The sequence below is a fragment of the Mustela lutreola genome, chromosome 10 (assembly GCF_030435805.1).
Source record: "Mustela lutreola isolate mMusLut2 chromosome 10, mMusLut2.pri, whole genome shotgun sequence".
NCBI lineage: Eukaryota > Metazoa > Chordata > Mammalia > Carnivora > Mustelidae > Mustela > Mustela lutreola.
Window position 1 is genome coordinate 14,601,841 of NC_081299.1, and position 19,908 is coordinate 14,621,748.

The 19,908-nt window shown below is 49.3% G+C and overlaps 1 protein-coding gene across 1 annotated transcript; it reads left to right on the forward strand.

Moving 5' to 3' along the window:
* The first annotated feature begins 1,118 nt into the window (after positions 1-1,118).
* PINK1 (PTEN induced kinase 1) lies at positions 1,119-19,771 on the forward strand. The gene is made up of 8 exons (XM_059138341.1): positions 1,119-1,593; positions 10,552-10,830; positions 11,791-11,891; positions 14,839-15,021; positions 15,496-15,659; positions 16,648-16,775; positions 17,299-17,535; positions 18,380-19,771. Exons 1-8 carry the CDS (start codon positions 1,198-1,200, stop codon positions 18,635-18,637), a joined length of 1,746 nt encoding a protein of 581 aa, XP_058994324.1. The 5' UTR covers positions 1,119-1,197; the 3' UTR covers positions 18,638-19,771.
* Positions 19,772-19,908: the final 137 nt, after the last annotated feature.

Genomic DNA, 19,908 nt, shown 5'->3' on the forward strand with positions numbered 1-19,908 from the left:
TTATCATGACTTTACAGCAAGGAGCCTGGGCTAGGTGTGTTTGACCAACCCGCTCTTGGATTCCATTCTGGGGGGCCAGTCCAGCCTAGAGCCAAAAGGGATATAAGGCAAGATGTATAGCTCTTGGGAGTCCAGACCAGAAAAGCTAGTTTTTGTTTTTGTTTTTTTAAGATTTTATTTGAGGGGTGCCTGGGTGGCTCAGCGGGTTAAAGTCTCTGCCTCTAGCTCAGGTCATGATCTCAGAGTCCTGGAATAGAGCCCCACATCCGGCTCTCTGCTTGCTGGGGGGCCTGCTTCCTCGTCTCTCTCTGCCTGCCTCTCTGCCTACTTGTGATCTCTCTCCATCAAATAAACAAAATCTTAAAAAAAAAAAAAAAAAGATTTTATTTGAGAGTGAGAGAGAGCACAGGGGGTGGGGGAATAAAGCGCAGAGGGAGAGGGAGACGCAGACTTCCTACTGAGCAGGGAGCTCAAGTTGGGGTTCCATTCCATGACTCTGAGATTATGACCTGGGCCCAATGGCAGATGATCAAACAACTGAGCCCCTCAGTCACCCCCAGAAGGGCCAGTCCTAACCTGGAGCCCAGCTAAAGTCAACTAAGCAGGCTCCCAAAGTCATTCATGCAGGAGTCTCATAAACAACATTCTTTAGCCTGCCTGTGTGGGTGCAGGTCGGGGTGGTAGGTTACGCAGGACAAATCACAGAAACCTCCATCCATATAGTGCAGTGCGCAAGGACTCAACAATCGGGGCAACGTGAACTTTCATCTCAGCTCTTACACCGCATGTGACGACAGACTGTCACCTTGCTTTCCTTGCCTCAGTTTCCTTATCCATAAAAATGGCATCCTGTGCGAAAATGAAATGAATTAACAGATGTAAAGAGTCTGGCGCGACGGGCAATGGTCCATCAATATCAGTTTCCTTTCTCAATTTCTCGATTTCGCCCAGGAGCAGAGATGTCCACACTCGAAACCCTTAAACCCTCCACGCCGGGTTCAAAGTGCGCAAGCGAGAAACTACCCGCCGCGCAGGTACGCGCACGGCGCCCCCTCGCGCCCAGCCGGGGAACCGCCGGAGCGGAGGCCCCGCCCCCCGGCGCCCGCGCCTGCGCAGAGGCACTGCCCCAAGTTTGTTGTGGTGCCGAGCGTCCCGGACGCCTGAGGGGGCTGGAGGGAATCGGGTCGCGGTGCCACCATGGCGGTGCGACAGGCGCTGGGCCGGGGCCTGCAGCTGGGTCGAGCGCTGCTGCTGCGCTTCACCGCCAAGCCGGGTCCGGGCTACGTCTGGGGGCGGCCCGAACGGCCGGGCCCCGCGGCGGGCTGGGGTCGCGGAGAACGCCGCGGTCAGGCCGCGGGACCCGGCGCGGAGTCGCGCAGGCTGGGGCTCGGGCTTCCCGACCGCTACCGCTTCTTCCGGCAGTCGGTGGCCGGGCTGGCGGCGCGGCTCCAGCGGCAGTTCGCGGTGCGGGCCCGGGCCGGCGCGGGCCCTTGCGGCCGGGCCGTCTTTCTGGCTTTCGGGCTGGGCCTGGGCCTCATCGAGGAGAAGCAAGCGGAGGGCCGGCGGGCGGTGTCGGCCTGTCAGGAGATCCAGGTGAGGGGCGGCCCGGGGCGGGGCGGGGCTAGTGTGGGGGCGGGGAGGGGCGTGGCGGAGGCGGGGCTGGGAGTCCCCTGCTGCCTGGGACCGCGGGGCCAAGCTCTGCCTCTGTCCCAGCTGGAAATGCGTTGGACCTGAGCACTTGAGGTTCATTTGCAGTGGTACTGCTCTCCTGGTTTGGGGCCCGCACGTCCCATGTTCCCTTCCTCAAACGGCATGTTCTGGAGGTCATGCTGAGAATTTTAGTGCCCGCTGCAGCATAGCTGATGGCTTTGTGTAAATTTTCTAAAATGCAATGACAGTTAAATCATAACACTTCCTTTCCTGAGGTAGTTGTCATCCCCAGTCTATGGATGAGGAGAAGTACTCAGAGAGGTCAAGGAATTTTCTCGAAGCCGCACAGCTATTAGCAGTGCCCAAAGTCTGGCTCTGCAAAGCCTGTGCCTTTAACCTGAGCCTCCACAGTTCAGCCGATTAGTGACGTAGCTGAAGCCAAAGTAAAAACTATGAACCACCGTAGCAAACATAAGGACTAACAGTTTTTAATGCGCCTGTATGAAGTTACCGGGAGTCACTGGGTATGGGGGAGGGGAGACTTTGTAAATGCCTAAAATAGCTCAAAGACCTGTTTCTGCTGAACCAAAATATGTATTAGACTTGTCCAGACCAACAGAACCAATAGCATGTGTTTATTTATTTATTTATTTATTTATTTTAAAGATTCCTTTTAAGGAATTGGCTCTGCCGTTGTGGAGGCTGGCAAATCCAAAATCTGCTGGGTAGTCCGGCAGGCTGGAGACCCAGGAAAAGCCATTCTTGGGGTTCAGGTCTGAAGGCCATCTGCTGGTCGAATTCCCATTTCTTCCGGGGAGGTCAGTGTTCTGGGGTCTGAAACCGCCCACGGAGTTAGCAGAGAGCCTGGGTTGTACAGCATAGGGCTGAGGTCAGGGAAGATGGGGTGACTTGCCCAAGGACACAGCTCGTTAAGGACTGGGCAGTGTCTCCCATGTTTCCTGGTTTCCAGCCCTTGTTCCAGTTCTTACTCATCACCAGAGTGTCTCATGTTTGAGCTCTGGCCAGTCTGGGCGACAGGTGACATCTGGTCTAGTCCCCAGCTGCTGTCCTTGTCAGCAGTAGATGTAGCTGTGGAAAACAGTATGGCAGTTCCCCCAAAATTAAAAATAGAATTATCGTTTGACCCAGGAGTTCCACTTTTGGTAATATGCCCCCAAAGAACTGAAAGCAGGGACATGAGCAGAAGTTTCTAGATCCATGTTCATAGCAGCATTATTCACAATCTTCAGGAGAACCCAGATGTCCATGGGCGGACGGATCAACATAGATGAAATTTTGAGGACATTATGCTAAGTAAAATAAGCCAGTCATGAGAAGAGAGAGATTGTATGATTCCACTTACCTGAGGTACTTAGAGTAGTCAGGTTCACAGAACAGAAAGTGGAATGGTGGCTACCAGGCACTGGAGGGAGGAGGGAGTGGGCAGTTAGTGTTTAATGTGTATGGAGTTTCAGATTTGCCAGACGAAGATGGAGGTAGATGGTGGCGATTGGTTGCACAACAGTGTGAATGTGCTTAGTGCCATTGAAACTATACGTTTAAAAATGACTTAAATAGGGGCACCTGGGTGGCTCAGTGGATTAAGCCTCTGCCTTCGGCTCAAGTCATGATCTCAGGGTCCTGGGATCGAGCCCTGCATTGAGCTCTCTGCTCAGCGGGGAGCCTGCTTCCCCCTCTCTCTCTGTCTGCCTCTCTGCCTACTTGTGATCTGTCTGTCAAATTTTAAAAAAAAAAAAAATCTTAATTAAAAAAAGAAACAATTTAAAAGATGACGTAAATAGTCCTTTTTATTTTATGTATATCTTAACACAATTCATAAAAATAATTTTAAACCCTGTACATGAATGTTCATAGCAGCAATATTCGTAATAGCAAAATATTAAAAACCCAAACCTCCTTCAGCAGGTGAATTGTTAAACTGGTACGTCTATACATAAATATTAAGCAATAACCAAGAATCAACTATCAGTACAGGTAACAACCTAAATTAACCTCAAGAGTATTAGGCCTAGTGAAAAATGTCAGTCCCCAAAGGGTACATACTGTGTGATTCCATTTCTGTAACATTCTTAAAATGAGAAAACTGTACAGATAACAGATGAGTGTTGCCAGAGGACAGGGGTGGGTTAGGGGTAGGGGTTCTTCTGCAGTGATGGCACAGTTCTGGATCCTGATTGTGGTTGTGGTGGTGATTACACAAATCTGTACATGGGATCATTTGCATAGAGCTGGCGGTCCTAGCAAGATGGCGGCACCCAGGGCAGGATCGGAGCAGGCTGAGAGAGGACTGGGGAGAGGTTGAAAGAAGAGTTTGGGGGCTTTAAGAGACTGCTCAGCTCACCGCACGCCACAGCATCTCTGGGCTACGCTCACTGAACGCCGGCAGTGTCCTGAGTCCCACCGTGTTCCCCCTTACCAGTTTATTGACTCGGCTCCAAATTCAGCTTTCTTGTTTGCTCTGTGAAAATGGACCTGGGTCTTTGAAATGTTTTCCTTTGCTAAGTGACAGGGTAAGATTTGTCAGTAGAGGGTCCAGGAGAGATTGCAGGAGGAAGGGCTTTTGCTTCCTGGTTCCTCACCTGTGTGCTTGCTCTGCAGCCTTTGGGCCCTTGCATTGCCTGCGGCCTCCCCAGCATGTGGCTTCTGAAGTGCTGGGTGGTCAGCAGCTCCCCCCACCCCACACCCACACCCACAGTGCCTCCCTGCAAATGACTCTCCATCGCACCCTAGAAGGGGGATTTCCAGTCAATGCCAAGGCACCTTACCAGTGAATCTCTTGTTATTTCTGTTTGCTGTTAAAGTCAATTTATTATTATTTTTTTAATATTTATTTGAGAGAGAAAGAGGGCATACACAAGCTGGGGAGCAGCAGGCAGAGGGAGAAGCATGCTCCCCTGCTGAGCAAGGAGCCCAGGACTCTGGAATCATGACCCAAGCCAAAGGCAGATGGTTAACCAACTAAACCATCCAGGCGCCCCGCAGTTAATTAATTATATTAAATGTCACATATTTTTTTAAAAAGTTGCATAGGGCGCCTGAGTGGCTCAGTTGGTTGAGCGACTGCCTTCAGCTCAGGTCATGATCCTGGACTTCCAGGATCGAGTCCCGCATCAGGCTCCCAGCTCCTTGGGGAGTCTGCTTCTCCCTCCGACCTTCTCCTCTCTCATGCTCTCTCTCACTCATTCTCTCTCAAATAAATAAATAAAATCTTAAAAAATAAAAAGTTGCATAGAGCTGCACACACACACGAATGAATGCAGGTTTTAAAAGATGGTAAAAACCGAGTAAGGTCTCTGGTTGATAGCAGTGTGAGGAAACTAGGCGAAGGGACACAGGACATTTTGTGCAGATTTTTTTTTTTTTTTTTGCAACTTCTTGTGAGTCTAAATTATTTCAAAATTAAAACTTAAAAATTAGGGGCATCCTGTGTAGCCCAGTGGTTTAAGCCTCTGCCTTCAGCTCAGGTCATGATCTCAGGGTCCTGGGATCGAGCCCCGCATCAGGCTCTCTACTCAGCAGAGAGCCTGCTTCCCCCTCTCTCTCTGCCTGCCTCTCTGCCTACTTGTGATATCTCTGTGACAAATGAATAAATAAAATCTTTAAAAAATATATATCTCATTCTCAAAGCCATGGTTGATAAAGGATTACCGTACAGACCACTGCTTCCACTCCATGGAGTTTAAAAACTATTTGGCAAGGCAAGATAGACTGACTCTCTCTTTTTTTCTTTTTTTTTTCTTAAGTTAAAAGTTCTCCCACAAGGTGTATTAGCTTATAGGTACCCAGTGCTGTAGGAATCCTCCAGGTCAGGTTGCTGTGGGCTGGGCTGTCCCTTCTGGTTCTAGAGGAGGGAGGAGCTTCAGGTGGGACTTGATGGGTGAGTAGGGAGCCAGGCCTAACCCCTTCACAGAAACAGGTTTGGAGAGAGGCGCATGAAGGCGAGTATGGGCAGTGCACAGTAGAGCCCAGTGAGCTTCCACAAATAGGAAGCACTAGGCCAAGGTACTGGAGAAAAGGTGTTTGAGTGGAAGAGTGACCTGTGAACATGAACTGGTAACCAAAGGGTTAGTGGCACTAATAAACACAGCTGCAGTTTTTACCCAGGCTTTCTCCACTTGCTGTGAAGTACTCCTGACTCTCCTCCCCCAGGGAGGCAGATTTGAGCCTTCTCCCCACTCCCCCCGCACTCCCACCCCCGCCTTATTTCGTGACCTCTCAAAAAAAAAAAAAAAAAAAAACCCTTACCTTGCTGTCTCTGTGATTTTGCTGCGAGTCAGCAGGAGTTATACCCCAGCTAGTGTGGGGAATGTGGTGACCTAGGCTCTTTGTCCTAGGGACTGTCCCCAGAGTCAGCCGTGGGCACCTAATTTAACTCTTGCAGCAAGGAACCAGTTTTTTATTTCAGTTTGGACACGTGTCTCTAAGTGAGTATTTCGTGTGCAAGACCCTGTGAGCTTCTCTCCTCTTCCTGGTGGGTTGCCTCCAACTAGGGGGACTGCTGTGGATCTCGGAGCCACAGCCTGCTCGTTTGAGAGTTGACTAGGGAGCCCTTCCTTTCAGTGGTGAAACCCCGGCTTTAGGGGAGGAACCCGTGTTCACAGAGGCACTCATGACTCCATTTGGTTTCTCTGTTGCTGCAGGTTTTGGTATCTTTGGACAACACCAGCCATGTTCTAATTGGAAAATGGAAAGTGAATTTGATTCCCCAGTGCAGCCCAAACTTGGGCAATCTTTGTTTTGTAACACTGCTGATCATAATATTCATTAGACTGGAGAAAAATCCCCAATTAATGGAGCCATAAATCATATGTTTGGAAATTGGGCCTTTAAGATTTTGTTCGCATCTCGTTTGTGTATTTGTCCATGTATGCACGTTGTAAACGTGAGATTTTTTTTTCTCTACCTCTGGATGATGTTGCCAAAATTAATTTGTAGAAGAGCTCAATTTAGTTGGTGTAAAGGCAAGTGGTTGTAAGAATTGGGCATTCTGGAGGTACCTGGGTGGCTCATTTGGTTTAGCATCTGCTTTCAGCACAGGTCAGATCTCGGGGTCCAGGAATGGAGCCCTGTTTCAGTCTCCCCTGCTCAGCGGGGAGTCTGCTTCTTCCTCTCCCTCTGTGCTCTCTCTCTCTCTCAATTAAATAAAATTCTAAAAAAAAAAGAATTTGACATTCTGATACCAAGAAAAATACTTTAAAGTTCATGTGATCTGGGAAAACATTCAATATTAAAGATAATTTAAGGTTGTTGGCTTAATTACAATGGACATGTTTTTAAAGTTTCTAGTAATAGAGGTAGAACTTTTGTTCTGCCTGTATTTACTGAAAGATAGGTTCGTGTTACAAAGTATTATGAATAATATAAACATAATTACTGAAAGGAAATATAGGTTAGTTTTGGCTTCTTTTAGGAGAAACAGCCCTGTATGCAAGGGAAGTGTGACCGATTATTTAAAGAGGGAAAACTTAGGACAAAACCTGAATATTAGAAGAAAAGCTGTAGAAGGTCTGTGAGAAGGGAGTCTTTGGAAGGAAATTTTGTGCATGGTTGGGACCAAGATTATGGAGATTAGTCAAGAAGTTTATTCCGGAGTGATCGACAGCTGGGGAGAAGACAGGTGGTTAAGGGAACAGAATCAGGCAAAGGTCGAGCAGTGACACAACATCAGCAGAAGCCTCAGCCCATTCTCTGAGGAGTTCCAAAAGCTGGATTACCATCCAGAATTGGATTTTATGTACTCCTGTTGAACAGTCATTGGTTGAGACCACCTGGGAAGAGGGCATGACCTCAGCAAGGCAGCTGTCTTCAGTCAGGGCCTTCTCTAGTGACCACCGAGAGCTGAGGACTATTGGCTACATTCCCACAACTGAAGGTCCTTCGTTCCTGCTGGGGGTTCTGGCCAGCACATCCCAGCACCCACCACAAAGGCTCAGGTCCATGCAGCACCCCGGCTGGCTCTGTCTCAGTGTACATCAACACGGGCCATGACAGGGAAGGACAGCAGAGGGACTGCATACATTTTTTAATTTTAATTTTTATTTTTTTAAAGATTTTATTTATTTGACAGAGATCACAAGTAGGTGGAAAGGCAGGCAGAGAGAGGAGGAAGCAGGCTCCCTGCTGAGCAGAGTCAGATGTGATGTGGGCTTGATCCCAGGACCTGAGATCATGACCTGAGCTGAGGGCAGAGGCTTTAACCCACTGAGCCACCCAGGAGCCCTGGGACTGCGTACATTTTTTTAAAAAATTCATCTTGTTAGAATGAATTAGTTTTACTCTCAGAAGTACATCAGTACAAGATTAGAATTTGGTTTTCCTATTAAAATGACCATTTTCTTAGTTATTAGACTACTCGTAATAAGAAATTAAAATAAACAAAGGCTTTTTTCTTTATCTTTAGTCTTCCTAGAAGAAAAGTTTCCATGTTTTGTCTCCATTAGGTCTTTGATTACTTCACAGTTGAGTCTTAATATTAAAAGAGTAAGTTTTGCTCTATAGAGAGCTCTCTTTGCCTTTAGAATCTTATTGCCACCTTGGTTAAGTAGATAATTAAGTATTAAGCTTTGTAATGATCTGTAATCGTATTTAGGCATGTGCTGTAAAACCTTATGATATTTTTGACCAAATTCCCAAGATTCCGCTTCTAAATGAAATCTTTTTTATTAACAAGGCTTGTTTGTTTGGTATCTTACGTGGAAAGCATTGTCAAACAAGTGGTGACAAACCTTAGATTATGTTATGTGGGCGAATAGGATAATTATTCCAGAAATTATATAAAATTCCCAAGGTTTTGCTATGTCCTGGTATAATATCATCACTTACTCTTTTTTTTTTTTTAAGATTTATTTATTTATTTATTTGACAGACAGAGATCACAAGTAGGCAGAGAGGCAGGCGGGTATTGGGGGAGGGAAGCAGGCTCCCTGAGGATTGGAGAGCCCGATGTGGGGCTTGATCCCAAAACCCTGGGTCCATGACCCAAGCCGAAGGCAGAGACTTTAACCCACTGAGCCACCCAGGAGCCCCATTATCACTTATTCTAATTATTGAAGTTTTGTGTGTCACGGAAAAACCATGGCCATTTTTAGTCCTTTGTCATTTACAGTCATTGTTTTAGTCTGATGCTGTTACAGATATGTTTCAGCTTCAAAGAAATTTGTGGAAAGGACTTTTGACAAGTACAGGTCTCTGATACCTTTAAGATTGTAAAACCAAACTGAGTAAGAATTTTAGGAACTAACAGGAAAACTGCATTCAAGCAGAACAAGAATTAGTAAAGTGGGACTGAATAAACTGAGGAAGATGATTACTCTTGTTTGAAATGTTGCTGGTTCTCTAATGTTTGCTTTTTCAGACTTAAGGAAACTGTTTTTCTCCTAAGCTGTTGACTTGCAGAAATTTGGTAAAATATTCCTTTGTAGACAAATATGAAACATTTATCTTTTTCTCCCCACCTAATCCCTCCAGATTCAGAAACTCTCACTGAGCATTTTTATATATTCATGGCATTATATTTATTTGCATAAGTACAGTAAGAATCTGTTCTTATGATAGGACACGATTGGATTCATTGGTTTTATTATCAAGGCTTTGACTGGAATATTCACTTTGAGGGTGACATGCATAGACTCTGATATGACCAGGCAACTTTAAGGAACTAAGATTGATTTTATGGAGCCAGTGAAGCCCCTTGGAAAAATCAGCCTACGACCTTGCTTATAGGGTTCCCAGCAGCCTTTCTGGGTGAATTAAGATCACTTCCTGCAGGTGCAGAAACCTCGGGTTATTTGGGGGACCTCAAGAAGAGAGGATTTTACCCAAATCTATCGGTATTGCAGGCAGAGTCTGATGGCAGATATTTGGCTTGGCTTCTTAGCCTTTAGAGACTATTAAAAGTCAGTCTGAAATTCCTTATGGGAAGTTCTGGCAAAGCAGATTTTCTGTTTAAAAATAAAGCAAATCCTGTATGGCCAATCACTGTTTATTCTTGCAGCACTTATGTAAATAAATAGGCCAAGGTTATTGTTAAAACTAGAGTCTTAATTTGGCTATCTTGAGTGGAAATGAGGGTGATTTTAGAAAGAGAAACCACACATTTATGGAAGTTAAAGGAACTGTCTTTGGGTGTTTGTTGTTTGCCTCTAAAACTAGGATGGATCCTGAATTCTGGTTTCCTCTAGTATCTGGTTATGATTCTCCAAACTAAGCTTTCCAATTTTCTCCCATTCCCTAAAAATGCCCTTTCTTCTGAAACCCTGCGCACTAAAGCTAGACACCTTGAGGTGGACTTCAGATGTTTTAGTATTACTAGAGCTGTTTTGGAACCTAAGGAGGCAGATATTGTCCGCTGCCAAGGACACCAAAAATGGGACTGCTTGATTGCCCATGGAATGACCGGGCAGATCAAGGTGCCAGGCTGGCGGCCCACACAAAGACTCCAAAACCTTTTACGGTGGCTTTAGTGGTGGACACAGACTTAGCCAAACAGCAGCCCTAGATCTCCTCTGAAGGTCCGAGAAGAGCTGCCCGAGAACCATCCCGTAGCTGCCCGCCAACGCCTGCACAGAGAGCTGTCTCTGTGATCAGAAGCCTCCAGGGTTGTGTGGGGAGCTTGACAGACAAGGCGTGCCAGCCGCAGCAGGGAGACGTTTTGACCTCTTAACTAATGCAGGTTCCATGCTCAGCGGTCTCTGATTGCAGTGAAGGCACAGAGTTTGAGAAAAAATTATTCTGAATGATGGGAGAGAAAGGGAACTTGGCCTAAGCCCCGGATGAGCAGTGAAGACCATGCCTGGCTCTGCCTGTCCCCTCCCCCCCCCCGCCCTTCACTTGGGCCTTACTAGGCATCCTGGCTCATGGTGCGTGTTTTGTTCCTCACAGGCAATTTTTACCCAGAAAAACAAGCTGCTGCCTGACCCTCTGGACACCCGACGCTGGCAGGGCTTCCGGCTGGAGGAGTATCTGATAGGGCAATCCATTGGCAAGGGGTGCAGCGCTGCTGTGTATGAAGCCACCATGCCTGTGCTGCCCCAGAGCCTGGAGGTGGTGAAGAGCGTCAGGCCTCTTCCAGACAGAGACCCAGATGTCATTCCACGAGAAGAGGAGCCAGCCTCACCCCCCGCCTTTCCCTTGGCCATCAAGATGATGTGGAATATCTCGGTAAGGAGGGGGCCTTTCGGGCGCCTGGGTGGCTCAGTGGGTTAAGCCGCTGCCTTCGGCTCGGGTCATGATCTCGGGGTCCTGGGATCGAGGCCCGCATCGGGCTCTCTGCTCAGCAGGGAGCCTGCTTCCCTCTCTCTCTCTCTGCCTGCCTCTCCATCTACGTGTGATTTCTCTCTGTCAAATAAATAAATAAAATCTTTAAAAAAAAAAAAAAAAAAAGGAGGGGTCCTTTCATCTCTAACTTGGGCATTTCTCAAAACACCAGGGGTACCTGGGTGACTCAGTCAGTTAAGCGTCTGCCCTCTGCTCAGGTTGTGAACCGTGGGTTCTGGGATCAAGCCTCACATTGGGCTCCCTGCTCAGTGGGAGAGTCTGCTTCTCCCTTTGCTCCTCCCCCTGCTTGTGATCTCTCTCTCAAATAAATAAATTAAATCTTAAAAAAAAAAAAAAAAAGCCCCAATCTTGGTGGACCTGCCAGTGCTTTTTCCCAGGAGGCAGGCAGGCGGGCTCACCACAGCCCGGGCACCTGTATGTATGTTTAGGCTTCCTTGCCCACTCATGCAAGAGTTGGAAGCACTCTCAGATTGTCCTGTCTGCCAGTCACCTGAGGATCCAGTTAAAAGGCAGATTCTGGTCATCGGGCCTGGGGTGGAGGCTGGGATTCTGCCTTTCTAACCAGCTCTCACGTGATGCCACCCGGGTACCCCCAGGGAGTTTATCCTAACTTGAATATCAAAACCAATTCTGGAAGCGCCTGGCTGGCTCAGTCAGTGGAGCATGCAACTCTCAATCTTGGGGTTGTGAGTTCAAGCCCCACATTGGTGTAGAGATTACTTAAAAATAAAATCTTTTTTAAAAACCTCAAATAATTCCAGGCAGTAGCTGTCTATCCAGATTGCATGGAGGACATGGACACGCTCAGGTGTGTGTAACTCCGAATTCATGACTGTGTTCCAGGCGGGCTCCTCCAGTGAGGCCATCTTTAGTACCATGAGCCAGGAGCTAGTCCCAGCTAGTCGAGTGGCCTTGGCCGGGGAGTATGGAGCAGTCACTTACAGGTAAGCACTCATCTGCCGACCAGACTGGCTGTGAGTTCTTAGCAAAATCCTCACCTGTGTACTCAGAGCGGTGTCCGGCGGACGTGTAATAGACGGTAAGTGATTCCAGTCTTGGCAGGGCCAGGAGCTTTAAAAAAATGCGGCCTGTTCCCCAAGAGTTGTGTGTGTGGCAGAGGAAACAACGAGTCGGGAGCAGAGGTCAGGGTAGGAAGTGCTAGAATCATGGACGCTCAGGTGCTGAGGGGAGCCCATTTGGAAAGGCCTCTCGAAGGGACCATCCGTGGTGCCTTTTGAAGATGAGTAAGCAGAGAACTAGCCAGGCCTTCTCGCTGGCAAAGAAGTAGCCAGAGTAGCCAGAGAGGCCTTCTCCACAGAGGGAAGAGGGGTGGGTGGCAGCCCGCGCTCCCAGCTCTGTAGCAGGCGGTGTGCTCGCTTTCCTGCTTGCAGACCCTGCGAAGAGCTGCGTCTTGGCTGCTTGGGTTATAGCCGCAGTGCTGTCAGAAGCAGGGGGCAGACACAGGGACTTGCGAGAGCACGTGGAAAGCCCCTCCCATGATCTGGAAGGCTCCCGTGTGCCCGAGGGGCCATGCGGGCCAGCAGAAGCGGCTGCTTGATGGGCTTGGTGTCCTCTCCTCTCCTTAGTCCTTTGTAGGGAAGGACTGCTGCTTTTCCTCAGGCGGTTTTCCTCAGGCGGTTCTGTTGCTCACTTGGGCCTGCTGACGTCTGCGGCTGAGGCTGCACAGTCCTCCCACCTGAAGTGCCCCCTGTCGGCCTCCGGGCCCTTAGCCTGCTTTCTGTTTTTTCATAGCATTTCTCACCATCTGACCTTAAATCTTAGCTCTGTCTCTCCCGTTGTACTGTGAGCCCTCTGAGGGCAGGACTTTTCTATCCCTACAGCTCAGTAAATGTTCATCAAATGATTCCATGAATTTGAGAGAAGGTCTGTTACCTAAGGTACTGATGACGTCAGTGACTCAGACCCTGAGAGCTAGCTCTCTGGGCGTGTTTCTGTCCACCCTCTCTGCCCATCTAGGGATGTCAGGCTCAGCCCTTGTCATCTGCTCCTCCTGCCGGTCCCACCTGATCTCTGATCTTGCCCCGTTTACACCTGTGCTCCACCAGACTGAATCCATACCGCCCTGGACAAACACGCCAACTCCTGCATGCCTGTCTGCTGTACAGTTAGCTCTCCTCGGGCGGCCCTCCCCGCAGCCTCCTGTCCCACTCCATGCGTCCATTCAAACACACCCACATGCACACGTACCTCCACCGCCACTCTGCCCTTGGGCTCCCACGACAACTGGGCTGAGCTTTCCCACTGTGACATGAACAGCCTTGAGCTGTGATCCCAATTCTCCCACTAGCCCCAGTGGCCCCAGGCTAGGAGCAACGGTTTAACTCCCTTGATTACTTACAGAGCTGCTCTCAGATGGACTCAGGAGAAAGCAGTAGGCTGCACATGGACAGACTCCACAGCTCCGGAACTGAGGCCAATCTTAAGACGGGGGCCGGCATCCTGCTCCCTTAGTGTTGGCTTCCTGTCTCTGGGCTTCAGCTCCATTCTCTGCTTTCTGCCACCCCAGTGTCCTTATTTCTTTTTTTAAATTGTTTTAAGATTCTATATATTTATCTATTTATCTATTATTTTAAGATTTTATCTATTTTATCTATATTGACAGAGAGCACAAGTAGGCAGAGAGGCAGAGAGAGGGGGGAAGCGGGCTCCCCGCTGAGCAGAGAGCTTGATGCGGGCCTCAGTCTCAGGACCCTGAGATCATGATCTGAGCCTAAGGCACAGGCCCAACCCACTGAGCCACCCAGGTGGCCCCCCAGTGTCCTTATTTCTTACCCCACGTTCTTCGGTGTCTGTGTGCCTTTGGTTTCTACATCTCTGACTTCCCGTGACCCCGGTCAGGCCTCATGGCATCCTTCACCTTCGGCTCCACTGCTGACTGCTTCGTTACTACCATGTTTTTTCACTAGTGCGCCTCAAAAAGAGAAATGAACTGGCCCTCATCCCTTTGCCCACCAACCATTTGTGTCTCGGATGTGACTGCAGGCTCCTTGCCCCGAAGCTAGGAGCCCACCCAGTGAGAGTACTGGCTGAGGGGTGGGGCCCAGACCTAGCAGGCTGACTCACGCCATCCAGAACACAGCCACTGTGCCGCTGAGCAGGGCTGTGAGCGGGGGGGCTCCCCGAGGGGGACAGGTGGGCAGGCAGGTGACTTCTGTACTATAAACTGCATCTGTGTCTGTTCATTCACTTAGCAAAGGTTTTGTGGGGTATTTTAAAAGATTTGAGAGAGAGAGAGAACGCATGAAAGAGCAGGGGGAGGGGTAGAGGCAGAGGGAGAGGAAGAAGCAGACACCCCGCTGAGCAGGGAGCCTGATGCGGGGCTCCATCCCAGAATCCCAGGATCATGACCTGAGCCGAAGGCAGATGCTTAACTAACTGAGCCACCCAGGTGCCCCTCAACAAAGGTTTGAGCTCATACTGCACTTTAAGGGTTATGCCAGAATCTGCCATCAGAGATTCTAGGTCCTTTATATAAGCATTAACCTTACAACTTAATGTTACTACCTTATTCCCTTTGGCAATTGAGACTGAGCCTAGAGAAGGAACCTGGCCAAAGGCTTACAGTAGCGGACCTAGAATTCAAACCATATAGTCATGATTCCAGTCTCTTAACCACTGTATTCCGCTGCATGGGATTGACAGATGGACAGATGGACCAACCAGGGGAGTCATCAGATGTGACAAGTCATATTTATGGGTTTATTTTTTCACTTTAACCCCAGGTTCTGTACCCAACACACAGCAGATCTACAGTACATATTTGATAAATTAAAAAATGGGTGAATGTCAGTATTTATCATAGCATGATTATCTTTCCAACCGGTTTGTCTGATACTGGATTCCTATATTTGTCCCATTTGGCCGAAATAGAAGGTCCAAGGGAGGTCCAAAGCAACTGGCCCCTCACCCCAACATCATCCGGGTCTTCCGTGCCTTCACCTCTTCTGTACCACTGCTGCCAGGCGCCCTGGTTGATTACCCCGATGTGCTGCCCCCACGCCTTCACCCCGAAGGCCTGGGCCACGGGCGGACGCTCTTCCTTGTTATGAAGAAGTAAGTAGGAGCTGGTCATGCCTCTGTGCACCTGGAGCCCCCGGGTGGCAAAGAGGGGGGCCCTCACCCATGCCGAAGGCATAGTATCTCAGAAGGCGGGGTTCCTTTGGGGTGACTTTTCATGAAAATGGAGTCTCCTCTTCATTCAGAACCTCGTTCTCACCAGTGTTTTTAGTCCATTCGACTCTTGCCCCTCTCTATGGCTTGCCTTACCAGTTGTGTAAAAACAGTTCTCCTCCCTAACCCCCTGCACCTCCTGGCACGGCTGTCACTGGTGTGAGGAAGGAGTATCTGTACCATTACTTCTGTCATGTGGGGCCCCAGCTCTCCCTCCCTGACTTCAGGATAATGGGGTGGGGGGAAGAAGAACAAAAAACTCCAAGAAGAGGAAGGGCCATCATCCTAATAGTAAATAAGATGTTGGGGGGACCACTGATGTGCAACAGCCAGAGACCCTGTCACCCTGTCCACCAGCTACCCCTGTACGCTGCGCCAGTACCTTCGTGAGCACACCCCAAGCCCCCGCCTCGCCACCGTGATGATCTTGCAGCTGTTGGAGGCCGTGGATCATCTGGTTCAACAGGGTGTTGCGCACAGAGACTTAAAATCTGACAACATCCTCGTGGAGTTGGATGCAGGTGGGTCCTGGCCGCACCTTTCCAGATCTCCAGGGGCACCAGATTTCAGCTCTGCAGACACTTAGGACCCCCTTCAGTCCTTTCGGGTTTTATGCCCTACTATAAGTTGTGTCTTAATTTAGCTCTGTACCCAAGAGATGAGCAATCTTTCCTTCAAAATGGAGGCTTTCTTCTCTTTGTGGGGCTTTTGAAATGATGGTTAATAGTCCCCCAGTTCCTTCTGTTGCCCACTTACAGAACAAAAACCTCAGTGGCGGAAGTTTTCTCAAAGAAAAGAGAGGTAGATTTAGCTCAGCAGAACAAAGAATTTTCAGACAGTGGGAGCTGTCCGAATGTAAGCCCAGCGGCCCCTGGAAACAGTGAGCTCCCAGTTCCTCACACAGGAAGCACTGAAGTGGAGGCTGGTGGCCACTTAGCCTGTGAAGGACAGCCGGAGGGTGGGTACATTTTGAGCTGGAAGACTTGAAGTAACGGGCCATTAAATTGCTAGAGGAACTAGCTTCTTGAAGGAAGTCTGTGTGATTCCTTTTACAAATAACTAAACCCCAACATACCCATTTCTTAGGTTTGGACTTGGGGTTTCAAGTTCAATTTTAGTATATGTGCTGCCAAAGCAAGCACGGGGTTTCAAGTTCAGATCAAAGATCTTTGGGGCATCAGAGCTAAGCGCCATCTGCTGAGTAAACCGGGAGCAGCTCCTTCAGTCTTGGGACAGCTCCGATTACTTGATCAGTTACGTTGAGCCCAACTTTCATCGAGTTCTTTGCTTGAGAGCTTTGGTTTCCTAGGAGACATCTTTGGGCTCCTGTAGCCGGCCTCCCATTGAGTGCCCTGCTGAGTGGCCACCCAGCCGGGCCTCACTGGCCCGCACTCCTGGGCCGATGCCGTGTCCCTGTTAGCCCCTGACCCACGTCTTGGTGTCTGTGGTAGGGCACCTACGAAGGCCCCTCAGGAGAGAACCACTCACCTCTGCCTGTCCCCTCCCCAGACGGCTGCCCCTGGCTGGTGATCACAGACTTCGGTTGCTGCCTGGCTGACGAGCGCACCGGCCTGCAGCTGCCTTTCACCAGCTGGTATGTGGATCGGGGTGGAAACGGCTGCCTGATGGCTCCAGAGGTGAGTCTTGTGGAACGTGTCCTGTGCCCAGCAGACGTCTCCATCCTGTACCGCTGACCAAGAGGACGAGACTCGCTGCCTCATTACCCACCCGACACCTCGCTTTTCTGACCCTTAATTTGGCACAAGTCCCTTTCCCCTGTGTGTTAGTCTGGCCCTCCCTAATGTTTGCAGGAGATGTGTGTTTTGTCAGCATAAAGTAGGCAACCAAAGAAGATTCTTCTGGGTCTGAGCCACGACTCACTCAAATTCTGGGTTCCTTGGGACAGAGTTCAGATTAGCCCATGAGTCAGGTGCTATGTGTTAGAAATGCCAGCAGCGGGGCGCCTGGGTGGCTCAGTGGATTAAAGCCTCTGCCTTTGGCTCCAGTCATGATCTCAGGGTCCTAGGATCAAGCCCCGCATCAGGCTCTGCTCAGCGGGAAGCCTGCTTCCCTCTCACTCTCTGCCTACTTGTGATCTCTGTCAATCAAACAAACTCTTAAAAAAAAATACCAGCAACTCACCCGTTGCTTTCTAAACAGGTGTCTACCGCCTGTCCTGGACCCAAGGCTGTGATCGACTACAGCAAGGCTGATGCCTGGGCCGTTGGTGCACTTGCCTACGAAATCTTCGGGCTCTCTAATCCCTTTTATGGCCAGGGCGGGGCCCACCTTGAAAGCCGCAGTTACCAGGAGGCTCAGCTGCCCGAGCTGCCCAAGTCCGTGCCTCTGGATGCAAGACAGTTGGTGAGGTCACTGCTCCAGCGAGAGGCCGGCAAGGTGAGGCTGTCCCCAGGGTTTGCAGGGAGTGTGGAAGTTTATGTTCCAGAGTAAAGATCAGGTTTGGGCAAGACTGGAGTGACAGCTCCTCTTAGAAAGATAAAGGCCAAGTACAGGAGAACAAACTTTAGTATTATCACGAGTAGGGGAGCCGGCCACCAAATGCGAATTCCAGCATCGCAGCTCTTCTCTTCTTGGCTGTAGTGGCTTAAGTTACTTAGAAGATAATATTTTTAAGAAATATATAATGGAGTTGTAGTTTATACAACAGTTGACACCTAATGAGACAGATGTGAAGACCTCTCTCAAGAGCAGATCTGGGCATTTCCAAAATCAATTAGGGAACTTAAAGGCTAGAATATTTGAAGTCGTGATTGGGCACCGTAGGCCCAGTTCAGCTGGAGTGCCTCGTGGAAGGGCACAAAGGCAGATTGGGTTCAAGCTACTGTTCTGCCACTTCCTCCCACTGGGCGGCATGCTGTCAGGGCCACAGCCTGTGCTCACTGCTGCCAGTTACCGGCAAGGAGAGGACCCCTCACTCCAGAGAGTGCTAGGATCCAGGTGGTTTGTGGGCCTTCCTTGTTGGGGCGGCTGTTTCAACAATGCAGATTGCACAGGGCACGGGTAGGCCCCTGGAAAAGCCTGGAACAGGGGTAGAGAGCAGCCAGCAGGTGTCTGGTGAGTGAATGGTATTCTAGGAAGGAGAGACAAAGGGGTGAACAAGAATTTGGTTTTGGGGCCAGAGAAGGGAAGATTCTAAAATAAGAATTCGCTAACATATCAGGTGGTGGGTGGAATGCTTTGCCAACGATGTTCTAAGCTTCCGCTTCCCTGCCTGTTGCAGAGACCATCTGCCCGAGTAGCTGCTAACATACTTCATTTAAGCCTCTGGGGTGAACATACTCTAGCGCTGAGGAATCTGAAACTAGACAAGATGATCGGCTGGCTCCTCCAGCAGTCAGCCGCCACCCTGCTGGCCGACCGGCGCACAGAGAAGAGCTGCGTGGAGACCAAGATGAAGATGTTATTTCTGGCCAACCTGGAGTACGAGGCACTGTGCCAGGCAGCCCTGCTCCTCTGCTCCTGGAGAGCGGCCCCATGAGGGCTCTGCTCTAACTGGCGTATTACTAAAGAACTTAGCACTATCTGTGTGGTACTGGTCTGTGAGTGCTGCAGGGTGAGGTGGGCTCCCATGCGCGAGGGTGGGCGGCACGTGGAGGATGGCGCGGAGAGGCTGGTCAGCACTGGAGAAGGCCTCTGGTTTGGCAAATGGAAGGAAGAGCCAGTGGCGAAGTTCACGGTCTGCGGCCACTAACTCACCCTAGCTGTGCGATTTCAGGTGCATCGTGTAACCTGCATGAGGTTCTCTCACCTGTGCTGGGAGAAACTGGACTAGAGCGGAGCTGGAGAAGCTGGCAGACTTTCTACGGAGCGCCCATGTCACAGCTACTCCACTGTTGTTAGAGCACAAAAGCAGTTTGAAATACGTAAATATACCGAGATATGAATTCATGTGTCACTAAATACTCTTTTTAAAATTTGCTTCAACTATTTAAAAACATGAAAACCACTTTTGGCTTACAGGCCAAACTGGCCACGCCATCATTTGTCAACCCGCAGTCTAGATGAATCCAAGGGGCCAAACTCTAAAAAGAAATGATAATCACTAGGCCCTCTGTATATTAGTACTAACAATGTGGTAAGATCTGAGTACAAATCCACAGGACTGAGTTCTCTGTAGCAGGTGAGGAGAGGGGCTGGTGTTAACTGTGGGCCAGAAGCCCTGCCTCCCTCACAGACCTCTGTGAAGTCCCTGGCTGAGCAGATCTCTTGGTGGAGGAGGTTCAGGCAAAGCAGGGGTTATTAGAACAGCATGGACTCTAGGAATGGACCCTGGCTGGTTTGAAAGTGGCAGCCAGGACCTCGGTCTGCATGTCTTCCGAGCTAAGGCAGAATCTGCCAGGTCAGTATCCGCAGGCATCAGGATGAGAAGACGCTCTAGCATCTTCTATCAAGGCCTGGAAAGCTCGGGGCGTCTCTGAGAAAGCACTTCTGCTGAGCTCCTCCAGCTACTGACTGACGCAAGTCTAACAGAGCTAGAAGTGATGATGAAGTGGAAATTGACAGTGTGTTGTTTTACTTGCTGATCTGCCTTTTGACTAGTGTTTCTTACAGGAATTGTGAAGAATTAAATGCACATTTACAACCGAAGAACACATATTTGCTTTGAATTGAATATGTGGCTTTAAGAGTGATTCTTACACCCTAATAAAAGACAAGAAAATTCTGTGAGATCAACAATGAGGAAGGGATTCCACATACAATTTTACACGTGCTTTTTAGAGATCCAACTACCGCCTAAAGCAAGGTGAA